Source organism: Drosophila innubila, chromosome X (genome assembly GCF_004354385.1).
Source record: "Drosophila innubila isolate TH190305 chromosome X, UK_Dinn_1.0, whole genome shotgun sequence".
Classification (NCBI taxonomy): Eukaryota; Metazoa; Arthropoda; class Insecta; order Diptera; family Drosophilidae; genus Drosophila; species Drosophila innubila.
The window spans coordinates 28,468,592-28,480,748 of record NC_047626.1 but is presented as its reverse complement, the minus strand read 5'-3'; the positions used below and the strand labels follow the sequence as shown (position 1 = coordinate 28,480,748).

Sequence of the window (12,157 nt, the reverse complement as noted above, 5' to 3'; positions counted from 1 at the left end):
GAATTGCCTTGCTTAATTTTAAATCCAAGATATTTTGAATTCATATTTACATTGAATTCATATTAATATTTGAAAAAAAAAAACTATAGTTATTTCATAAATTGCAGGGTGTTTCGTAGTCTTGTACTCTCAACAACAGTCTTTCCACTTGTTAGACTTACTATTTTTCTTAGTAATTCTCAAAAGTCAATTGGAGAAGAAAATACTGTTTTTCACCTGCACACTTAAGTGTGTGTTCTTTTTTTCTCCTTCTCTCTTTCTCTCAATGGAAAGATATAATTAGTTGAACAAGTTTTAAATGAGTTGTACGTATCAATCAGTGTAAAAGATTGTTGCACTTTGTGAGCACTTTTAAAGGCAAAAAGCGTTCGATAAAAATGCAGTCAACTTTTTGCACATTTTATTTGATAACTGCTTCTTCTTTCGTATAGGTAATAAACAATGTTCTGCTTATATTTAATAGGTAAGAGTACCTCTCAAGAAAAAATGCACTTTAATTCAGGGATTCTGTTTTTTTTTTTTTTTTTGTGGAAATGAAAGTCATTTATACGAAAGTTATAGATAAACTTCTTCAAACTGCTGATATAAAATATGTGTACGTATTTCATTCAATCTAATCAGTTCCAAATAATCAAAAAAAAACAACTCAAGTAGTTTATTATTTGTGTTACACTTTGTCTAGTTTATGTTTAATGGAAATAAACTGTCACATTGTTTTCAAGAGGTACAATTAAGACAAACGAGGATACTTGTGAGTCTGGTGACCATCCTTCGATACGTACATAATATCGACATACTCTCGGACGATGTGCCCGCACATGTGAACAGGGCCGCTGCCTCTAATCAGGCTGAATGTCACATTTGATTCGTAGAACTCGAGATCGGGAATTGCCATGCGTTGCTCGCCAGCCTTAAGCACGGCAATTGGAATCTTCACTAAATCTCTTGAACTCATAACCTCGACCACATTGTACTCGTCGTTTTTTGCGTCGGCGTCCAGCAGAATCTGCTTGATGACGAGCTTATTACAGCGGAAGTCATCTTCCTTGATCAGGTCCCAGGTGGCGCAGGTATTGGTATCACTCAAAGTACAACCGAAAAATATTTGATCATTGGCTTCCATTATCAAAAAAAAATGTTCTTCCTCAATGTTTCGGAAACGTGCTTTTCTTAGGAACCCTTTAATGTATTTGTGTTAAGAGTGACCATATCGAGATATGGCCTTTCCATTTTTGCAGTACTTTTTTAAGTGCTGTAAAATGCATTTTAGCTTTCAACTCAACGAAAATTTTAGGGGCCACTTTCTCAGTGTTTCCTTAAATTTTATAAAATACATAGTTGACAAAAAATTTTATACATTATATGCCAAAATATCTGTGATAGATATTAAATGTTTATTAAAATATTGGTATCAGTTCTTCAATACGCTATGCTTTATTTTTGAATAAAAATGCATAAGCATTACATTCAAAAACATTCTTTTATATATATATGAACATTTTAGATTGTTTCATAATTTAATCGTATTGCGGAGCCTTATGTAAATTATTTGTTTATAAAATCAAACGAACAAAGTTAACGATATAGCTCATTCGTTCATTTTACTAACTCCATTACCTGAACTTATTCTGAGCGAAGCGACAGCTCTATTTTCAAGCGTTGCCATATAGATATTTAATTAAAGGTCGCAACTCTGCCATTAATTCGAAATCCCTGTTGCGACAACTGACAAATTCACAATTAAATATGATAGAATCAACACTTTTGTATAGGTGAAAGTAATGCATTTAGTGTGATTTTTTTATAATTTGACCTGGAAGATGGCGTTTGTTTGTTTATCAAGCATGCGTTGTCTAAAAATTCAGTCATATAGTTTGCTTTCTAGAACAGAAATAACATCGTTTGCATGTTGTGATAATCCTAAAATCAAAAGCAACAAATTTGTATTTGGAGCAAAGTACAGAGGAACACAAAAACGGCAATTGAGATCAAGTGAATCGCATGCAAAAAAGGCAAGTCAATTAGCTCCCTAAACATTTTCTACTGTCGATAATTATTGGTCCTTTGAAATTAGTTCAGCGTGAGAGTGCAATATGAACCCATCGAACTTTTACAAAATGAAGAATTTTGCCAATCCGAAGACCATGTTCAAGTCGTGCTCCAACAACGATGAATTCTCAACGACACCAGTGCAAAGCGGTTCGCCCACAAAGAAGTCCAATAAGACGGGCTCAAGTGGCATCCGCAGTGGCAGCAGTAGCAGTGGCAGCTATAAGAGTGTCATGAATGCACAATGTTGCAGCGGTGGCAGCTGCGTTTGTTCACCAATATCGACGCCACGTTCAGATTTAAGTGGTTGCACCACAGATGGGGCATATTTGACGCCAATGGTGGCTAGCGATAGTACGGCCTCGGATACGGTTAGCTGTGAGGTGAAAGGCAGTGAAATTGAGCAACAGATACCAACGGAGCCGCATCATCCATTAAACAGCGAATGGACACTTTGGTATTTAGAGACTGATCGCAGCAAGAGCTGGGAGGAGATGCTCCACGAGGTGGCCAGTTTCAATACGGTCGAAAACTTTTGGAGCCTTATCAATCACATTAAAACGCCATCGGAGATCAAAATGGGCAGCGATTATTGTCTGTTCAAGAAAGGCATACGACCCATGTGGGAGGATGAGGCAAATGTGAAAGGAGGTCGCTGGGTGATTACCCTCAATAAAAGCAACAAAAATGATTTGGATAATTTCTGGCTGGATACGATGTTAGTTCTCATCGGCGAGAGCTGCGATTATTCGCATGAATTGTGCGGCGCTGTTGTCAACATTCGCGTCAAGAACAATAAGATCTCAATATGGACAGCAAATGGGAGCAATGAGGCAGCCGCTCTTGAGATCGGTGGCAAGCTGCGTGATGGACTCCGTATGGAGAGCGCTTATGTTCTACAGTATCAATTACACAAGGATACCATGGCCAAGCAGGGGTCGTTGGTCAAGACCATCTACACGCGTTAAAAGTGCGACGAATAACCATCCACAATATCCAATAACACCTCCACAATAACACATTCCACCCACCAATAACACCTCTCACATTCCTAAAAAAAAAACACATAAAATTAAATTCAATTGAATTGAATCAAATTAATGATACACAACAAAACACACACACAATCCTCACACACACTCATACACTCGCGTATATCTATATGTATATCTATATATATGCATATGTATATATAATATATATGTATATATGTTTAGTCCGATTTTGGATATCAGTCCTGTCGCAAAACATGCACTATCAAGTAACATCATCAAAAGCAGCGAATGCAAATTTTTATCACACTGAAGTAAAAAGTAACACCGACAACCTCTGACGCAAAGGCTGATCCCATTGACGCCAAACAAATTCTTAGTCTAAAATTAGAAGCCGAGTAGTTCCGAGTTTTACATTCAAATTATTTAGTTCATATTCTATGGAATAAAACCAAAATTGTTAATTAACATATAAATTAATTGTCAGTCATAATAAATCTGTATTGTGAAGCCTCATTATGTACATACATAAATAGTGAATATATAGTGTCAATATAATCAATCATATAATACAATATGTTCAAAATACGCGACTTGAGTTTCTCCTAATATGTAGACAATTTTTCTCTGAGTTAAGAAAATACTAAAACATTTTTAAGGAAAAAATCTCTAAATTTGAAAATTTCATTTCGATCTGATAATAGACCCCAGAATTGTTGAGCAGAGGGAAACTTATGGAGGGAAGCTGGAATGTCTTTTATTATATTGTACAAACATCATATTGAATAGATAATAATCACAACAGTTTTCCATAACACTGAGTGTGTATAGGTTGTATTTATATATTTATAATTTAATTTAATAATTTTAATATTTATTTCTTATTTCTTCCTAGTACAACAAGGATTTTCTTAACTAAATGCAATAGTCTCTAATGGTGCTTCACGTATACAAAGTCTTAAAACTATATTTGTAATTTATAGTATTTATCTCTATTCGATTATTATTTTAATATTTAGTTTTTATAACTAGTTAAGTTTGCTTTATTTTATTTGGGTTTCTAAAATTTCATTTTAATCAATTTAATACTAATTTTGTAGTAGGACTTTTTAAAATGTTCTGCTCCAATAATGTATTAATGCTGAAACAATGAAATAGTGTTCCAACATAAAATTTAGCTGAGCTATATCGTCGAGAACAGCATACATGCAGGAGCAATCCGGACGTGATGTACGAGAACTGTTTTTAAGTGGTGAGTTGGCTAACTTCAGAACTAAGTAGATAAAGAAAACCAATCGAAGGATATAAGAGAAACTTTCGATTACAACAGTCCAGATTATAGGGTATCTCCAGGTATTTTTGTCAAATACATAAAATGTAGATTAGTGAACCGAGCTCATCTGACTCCTTGATTGGCATATACGAGCGTATTCAATGAAAAGAAGCCTGTTTTTGTTATTGTTGTTCTTATTGTTGCGTTGTTTGTTTTTGTTTTTATTTTTGCAGCTGCTTGTTTGAGGGCATTCAAAGTGCTCCATTGGCTATTGACTGTTTTTGGGGCCACAAACGTTGGTTCGACTTATTTGGCGCACAAAACTTGGCTCCGCTCAATCGTTTGATTTATTGACGTTTATTGGCAGTTGGCATTTTATTGTGACTATTTGTGCGGCTGACGCTGGACTCGATGCGAGAGAGGAAAGCCTTCAGATCAGGTGGTTTCCGTCGTATGGTTTCTTACGTTGACCCTCTCCTCCAATTACCACATTTCATTGTTGTCGCTGGAACAGACCACTGGTCACCCACAAGCCGTTGACCACTTTACCTCCATTTGATTGGGTTGTTTTTAATGTTTGTAATTTTTTTTTTTTGTTCTCTTAACTGAATGTCCATAATACATAATTCAAGCGTCATTGTCGTTAGCTTTGGGTCCTGTCACCTGTCCAATTCATTCAGCTACCTTGGACTTTATTCAACAGTTACAAAACTGTTTCCATACTCAAAAATACAAAAAATAACCATTATAAATTTGCAGCTGTTAAAAGCTTTTTAATGCGAGCAGTTTTAATAATCTAATCAAGCATTTGTGTTCTTTCAAAGTGTCTTCAGACACATTTTCTATCGACCTGTGGGCTTTCTCCAAAAAGCACATCATGGTCAAAGGTCAAGGCACAAATTTGTATGTGTGCACGTATGTGTGTCGCTACTTAGTTTGGGGCAGCTCCCAAAGTATGTGGCATTGATTTATGACATTTAATTTCATTTTATTGCATTCGCGGGGGGTGGCAGTAAATTAGTTGTAATTGCGTTCCCATCCATAAAGGAAAACCTGCCTGAGCATTGATTAAAACACTTTAATCGATTAGCCATTTTTATGGTCCCAAGGCCGATAAAACCAATTTTATTACGTATGCTCAGGTTTTCATAACTCACAAAAAAAGTTCGTATTACTCACTTTGACAGATTTATTTGTGTATAAAGTTTCGTGATTGGAATATTTAAATAAACTGAAGCTTATATGGAAAATTTCGTAATAAACGCATAATCAGCATGCCGGTTATTTCAAGAAACATTACTAAAACAATTTTTTTATGTTTTAGTGACTAATCATGTTATCTTTATATTATAAAATTTTTTAAATATATAACTGTGATATCATACCAGCATATTAGTTCCATACGCAAATATCAGTTTTTCAATTTCATTCATTATAAAATAGCTTTTTTCTAAAAATTGTATTATGACCGAAAAAGTCTTACAAGAATTACGCAATTTATATATAAGCTAGAATCATATTTTTTTCCAGTGTTCAATTAGAGTTGAAAATCCTACTCCTAATTTCAACTGCTTGAGAGAAACAAATATTTATTTGAGAAGTGTAATTTATCGCACTGAATATGTTTTTTTTTTTTTTTTCTAATATACGAGTATAGCTTCGCGTACAAAAATCTGCATACCTATGGGTACTCGTGTGTGAAACAGCGGCATCAACTGAAGCTCAAACGATGCCCATTTTAGCTTTGTGAAAAATCGGAAAATATGCAAAACAGTAGCACACACAGTAGGAGCACACTCAGTAGGAGAGCGAGATAGAGAGGGAAAAGAGTCGGGAGAGTGAAAAAAAAGATAAGCAAACCACGCATTTCAACAATTGACAGTAGCTACCGGCTCTACCTTCTTTAAAAATGGAGAAAAGCAAATTTACCCTTAAGCTGCCAACTACACCCCAGACATTGAGTGAACGGGTCAGAAACTGACGACGGGCCCCACAGGTGGCATTTGTGTTGTAAAACGTCGATTTACATGCGTGTTATATATGAGATGGGCGGACGAGGTGTGTGCTAAAGTGGGCTGGGTTCGCTTGCAAGTAAGGTGGCATGTATTTCAATTTATTTATTTTTATTTGCGTATGCAAAATAGTCGGCTTGATTTTGGTTCATACACATACGAGCGAGTAAGTCAGAAAGTGTGGAAAAGAGCGACAGACACGTGCGTGTTCATCTAACATTGAGGTCTAAAGTTTGAGATCTTAAGGTCTACAAGCGAGCATACTTCTTAAAGCCACAATAAAATACCAAAAGAACTATCTTTGAGATGTTAAATATAAGATATAAATTCGAAAATAAGTCTTATATTGAAACAGAAGAGAATAACTCACAATGGAAAAACTATTTTCAGGATATCTAATTTTTTTAATTTTAAATTTGATGATTTAACGTATAATAACAAAAATCAGGAAATAATACCGGAACCGTTAACCGAAACTAACCGTTACATTTTCAGTACCGGAACCGTACCCAAAACCGAAAAATTTTGACTTGTTAAGATGATAGGTCATAAGTTGGACCAACTTTCTTCGTAACATTGTTTAAACTGGATCGATTTTCAAACGAACCTTCATTTTGGTCTAGGTTGGCTTCTTAATTAATTCTGCATTCATATTTAAAAAATATGGTTAAAAAAATATCCCCTCTAGATCTAGGTTTCGATTTTAATGCAAAGACTCAGAGCTTCGAGAAATGTAAATCTCAAGTTTTCGCATTTAATCAATTCCTTATATCGTAATTAGTATAAAACAACACTTTAAATATGATTCTGAGCTTTTTCATTTAAATGTAATAAAATATGCCAGGTCAAGGGTTTAAACTTGCATAACTTTGTCAAAATTGAACAGATTTTTTTATTTTTTGATCCTGGGTTTACCTTTAAATTCATTCTGCATTCAAATTTATACAAAGGGAATTCCGTTGTTTTTTTCGACCATTAAAAATTTGTATCTAAAGTTAAACTTTTAATCAACTTTATATGCCATTATTAGTACAAAACAACACTACCAAAAAAAAAAAAACCGAAATAGAACCTTTACCGAAATAGTTGTTTCGGAACTGAAATCGGAAAAAATATTTGTTTCGGTTTGATTCCGTGATAAAATTAATACAAATATTATTGAGAATATTGATCATATCAATATCAATAATAAATAAAAAAATTTCTTGGTTAAATATAGCTTTTCAAAAGTTTTGTTTACCAAATCAATTGAGCGGCACAAACGTTGCACAATTCAATTTTCGTTCTCTCTCTCACTCATACACTTTATCTCTCACTCTCCCAGTGGGAATAAGTTTTCTTTCGAAAAGTGCATTTTGCATTTGTGTTCTGTGCTATTTTTCAATATTTGCATTTTGAACTCAATCAATTTCAATGCACAACGCACACGTTGCAGGTTGTAGGTTGCACGTACATAGGTAGCACGCTGCTTGTGGCACACATTGAACTCTGGGGACGGAACACGGTGCGAGTGTGAAGTGAATGAAAAGCAAAGCAACTCATTTAATTAATGCAGCGAGGAATTAGTTGAAACATTTTGCCAAACATTTATTGCCGCCTGTTTGCTCGCATTTCATGGAAATTCACAAAATTTGTGCACCAAATTGGACAACCGACCGTTGACCGACGCGTTGACCTCGTTTGCTGATTGACATATCGTGCCAATGGTCAAAGTGGTCAAAATTCAGCCCCCAGCTGGAGTCTTAACGCCACATTGCATATTGCACATAGCACATTGAACTTTGACTAGGCGAAGCGAACGGTCAATGCTCAACGGTTACAGGCCAGCAGTCATCGGGTCACCAATGGCCAAAAAGGTAATCACACCAACGCCAGATTGACAAGCATGTCATTACATATTTAAGATACTGGCTCCAACATGAGCGGCAACAAGCTTAGGCCTACTTCAATGGATGTCATAACAACAACCTGGTCCAATCTCCATGCATTAACAAGCTGTGTGTTTTGGGCAACACCGCATAATTAGGTGCACCGACCCTAGAACTGCAGCTATTTCAATATTGCATTTCATGTATGACATGTGTGGCAGCTGGTTACTAAGCTCAAGTGGTTGCTCTAAGGACTGACCTACTCCTTCCTTCACTGCACTCCAATCTTCTGTGTACGCATACTTTACAAAGGTGGTTTAGTAGTTTTGAGAAGCATTTCGACGCAGAACAGAAATTGGGGCCAATCAATAGGTTCCACATTTCATCGATAGCAGCATTAATTCTATCGATCGTTTTTTCAGTGAGGAAAATCACTTTTCACCTTTAACATGAACACAAAATTAAGGACCGCAAACAAGAGTTTTGAAAGCAAATTTTTCTTAAATAAATCAATGTAACGATAATACCAAAATTCCTATTTTAGTCTCGCAAAAACTTGCGTTTTCCATTTATATATAATAATATAAATATAATATTTAGCTCTTAATAAAAAAATTATAGTTAAAAAAAAGTAAGTGTTATTTTATGTTTTAAAATAAAAATCAAAAACAGCTCTTGCTTTTATTTTTATTGAAAAAAATAAGAAATAAGTGTTATTTCGTGTTGTTGAAATAAATATTATTCTTTGTCATTTTTAAATTAAAACTTATAAAATGAGCTCAACAAAACTAAAATTTATTGCAATCTTTATATATTTTTTCTGGTGTTTCTCTACAACAGATGGATCAATTTAAATTTCTAACAACCGTAGACATTTAGTATTTTTACTGTTTACTAGTGAGTCAAGTGAGCGACTAGATATGATATCAATGGGTTTTCAAGATACTTGGCTCCTTTCATTCTCAAATGGAACAGCCAACAATTCAATTACTGCTTTCCTTTCAACACACCTGTTTATAAAGCAATCAATAAGCTTTAATTCGTTTTTGAAGCCAGCATTATGCGTATTTTGTACAAAAGGACAACGTCAACTCAGAGGACTCTGGCTTAGGAAAATAGTCAAAGCAGCAATTGTGTACCTGAATTGAGAAGCAGCCCAGTTGACCAATTGGCTAGCCAGCTGCAGTTCTGTTTTCCGTATTACAGAGAGTTGGCTGGCATTGCTGATACGGCGATTACGTTATGCCAATAAACGTTGCTGCATGCCACAAAAGAGGCAGACCAAAAACCATTTTGCAAATTAACATCAACAGATCCTGGCTCATAGAGAGAGAGAGCGAGAGAGAGAAAGAGAGAGAGTGAGTTGGTCAATGAGTTGGCTGCCAAGCAACCGCAACATGAAAATCCGCTGCCAATTGAAAAGAGTTGGCCAATAAATCGAATGGCGTCAGTTTTGGATGACCCCAAAAAAAGTGCACTCGATACCGCCGCCTTCCAACTGCTGTTGGTTCCACACACAGACTTCATTAAGGGCAAATTAAATGGATTGTTTTGTTGTGATCAAGATAACTAAGCCGACGTGAGGCATTCACGTTTATTCCATGTCCATGTCCAAGTCCATGTCTAACTCTAGTTGATGCTGATGTCCTGCCCTGTACTTTTCTGTCCTTTCCTCTGCTATCAGCTTTTGCGTTTGCCTTCGCAAAGTGCACTGGCAAATGTTGACATTTATTGTTGTTGCTTTTGCTGCTGCTTTAATGCGCTTTCCCTTGTTCTTGGCCATCTTATACCCAATCTTATTCCGGAGTTCGTATGCTATGTCTTCGTTTTCGTATCGTCTTCGTCTTCGTCTTCCTCTGTGGCGCATTTGTGCTCTGGATTTTGTTTTTATTGTGATTATTTTAACTACCAAGGCAAAGGCAAATACACAGCACAAGGATCCCGCCGAAGGACGACAGAATAAGATGGGTTGGGGCAAGGATTGAGCAAAGTGTGGCAAGTGGCGCAGCATAAAATGCAATTTTCACATGCCTGACAGCGGCAACTGGCGAACGGGGAGGAAGACTTTTTTTTTTTTTGGATGGAGGGCAAATGAATTTGGCGTCGGGACAGCAAAAATAACAACAACGACACCAGCAGGAAGAACTGAAAGCCAGTAAAGTGAAATGCAATAAAACAAAAAAGGAGGAGAAAAAACTGGATTGGGAGGGGTAGTGGGTGTGGGGGGAGGGGGGTGGGGGACAACAACTGTGACTGCGACTGCGACTGCAACTGCGACAGTCTTGTCTTTTGGCTGCGATGCTGCGAGCTCTGAGCTGGAAACTGAAGCTGCAGCTGTGACAACGCCGTTGCCTGTCAAGCGTTTGCCTCGACCCAAGACCTTTGGACTACGCTGCTAGCACACGAGAGACAGAGCTAACGCCATTGCATTTACAGTGCAATGATTCAAATTGTCGCCTTGGATTATGGATTTATTACGCGTCTCGTTTTTAGTAAGCTCCAAGCGACTGCAATTGTGCATGCTGCTTGCAATTACTATCAATGTAGCAACCAGGCTGACGACGACATATCACCCCAACCCCAACCCCACCCCACCCACCTCCTTTTCACTTCTATCATCATCTCTTTTTAGCCCCCTAGACACAGCTCTAACAATGTGCTCGACTGACTCTCCCCGAGTAACCCATAAAAACATTTATATCGAATTCGAAAATGTGTCACTAATTCGCGTTGACAATTTTTTGGGTCTTTCTATGTGTGTGTGTGTGTGTGTGTGTGTGTGTGTGTGTGTGTGTGTGTGTGTGTGTGTGTGTGTGTGTGTGTGTGTGTTGTGTGTGTTTTATACTGTTGGCGTCTGCTTCTGTATGTGACATCTTGAATAGAAATGGAGCTACTCAAAGAACTTATGAATGCACTCAATGAAACTGGATAACTTTTAAAGCATTCAAGCATTCGAAATGCTTAAATGTCTATTAAATGGCAAAGTTTTAACTATTATAATAATAATTTTTGTATAATTGGTAACATTTAAGTAATACTTTTACGCTCCTTTGATTTAATTCAGTACGAGGCTCATTATCATTATCACTTTGAAGTTGCAAAAACAACGTAAAGAGTTCAGCGAGTTCTGTGAATGAAGTGTAATTGCTGAGTTTTAAGGGTTTAAAAAAGCCAATAAGCGGATCTTAAAAGCCTAAACAGGTAGATAGATTATTTCAAAAAACACCTTTAAACCAGAAAATAAAATTTCTGTTTGTTTTTACCCCCTAATTGTTATTGTTGTTATAATAACATTAAAATTTGTACAGGGTATCTAACACACAAAATTTACAATTTCGAAGAGTGTCAAAATAAGCAAGCCCAACTACAGTTAGCAAATACAGGGTATGAATGGCTTATTTTGTAAAATAGAAAAAAATTAAATGAATAATAAATGAAATATAAATATAAAAGTACAATAACAAACAAATTCTATTTACAGCGTATTACGGAATTCATATTTGTTAAATTCACAAATAAAATAGAGCCTACCCAGTCATATAAAGCACAATTACAGGGTAACGGCATCCGACTAGTTTTGTCTAAACCACATTGGCAAAACTCAATTTTTCATGGAAGCCTTGTCAAAGACCATTTGCCTATTTTGTTGTATTTTTAATGATTATTAATTTTTTTGTCAAAGAATCTAAAATAATAAAAACGAGCCTCAAAAATGCTGAGGGCCAGCGTTTAGTCAAGGTTTAAATAAAAAAATATACTCATATATGCACGTACATATATGTAATTATATAAATAGTTATACAATATATTTATTTATTTATAATAATACATAGTACTTGTAAGATTGTGCTTAGTCAGCGAGAATTGCGAAAGAGCTCATACAATAGTCGACCCTTCGCCTGGGCGGCGAGGGGGAAAGTGACAAGGTGGCTTTTTTTGTGGCGGTGGCAAAGGTTGCAAACA

General features: G+C 36.0%; 2 protein-coding genes across 2 annotated transcripts; one reads left to right on the top strand and one right to left on the bottom strand.

Moving 5' to 3' along the window:
• Window positions 1-662: 662 nt before the first annotated feature.
• LOC117793356 (nucleoplasmin-like protein) lies at window positions 663-1,274 on the bottom strand. The gene has a single exon (XM_034633661.1). The coding sequence runs from the start codon at window positions 1,121-1,123 to the stop codon at window positions 731-733; it is 393 nt and encodes a 130-aa protein (XP_034489552.1). The 5' UTR covers window positions 1,124-1,274; the 3' UTR covers window positions 663-730.
• A 589-nt stretch (window positions 1,275-1,863) lies between these two features.
• Window positions 1,864-3,049, top strand: LOC117786441 (eukaryotic translation initiation factor 4E1). Its single transcript, XM_034624707.1, has 2 exons — window positions 1,864-2,012; window positions 2,075-3,049. The coding sequence occupies exon 2, from the start codon at window positions 2,094-2,096 to the stop codon at window positions 3,015-3,017; it is 924 nt and encodes a 307-aa protein (XP_034480598.1). The 5' UTR covers window positions 1,864-2,012; window positions 2,075-2,093; the 3' UTR covers window positions 3,018-3,049.
• Window positions 3,050-12,157: the final 9,108 nt, after the last annotated feature.

Excerpts from the sequence above, each read along its gene's own strand:
- LOC117793356 (XM_034633661.1), bottom strand. The coding sequence starts at position 1,123 with ATGGAAGCCAATGATCAAATATTTTTCGGTTGTACTTTGAGTGATACC.
- LOC117786441 (XM_034624707.1), top strand. The coding sequence starts at position 2,094 with ATGAACCCATCGAACTTTTACAAAATGAAGAATTTTGCCAATCCGAAG.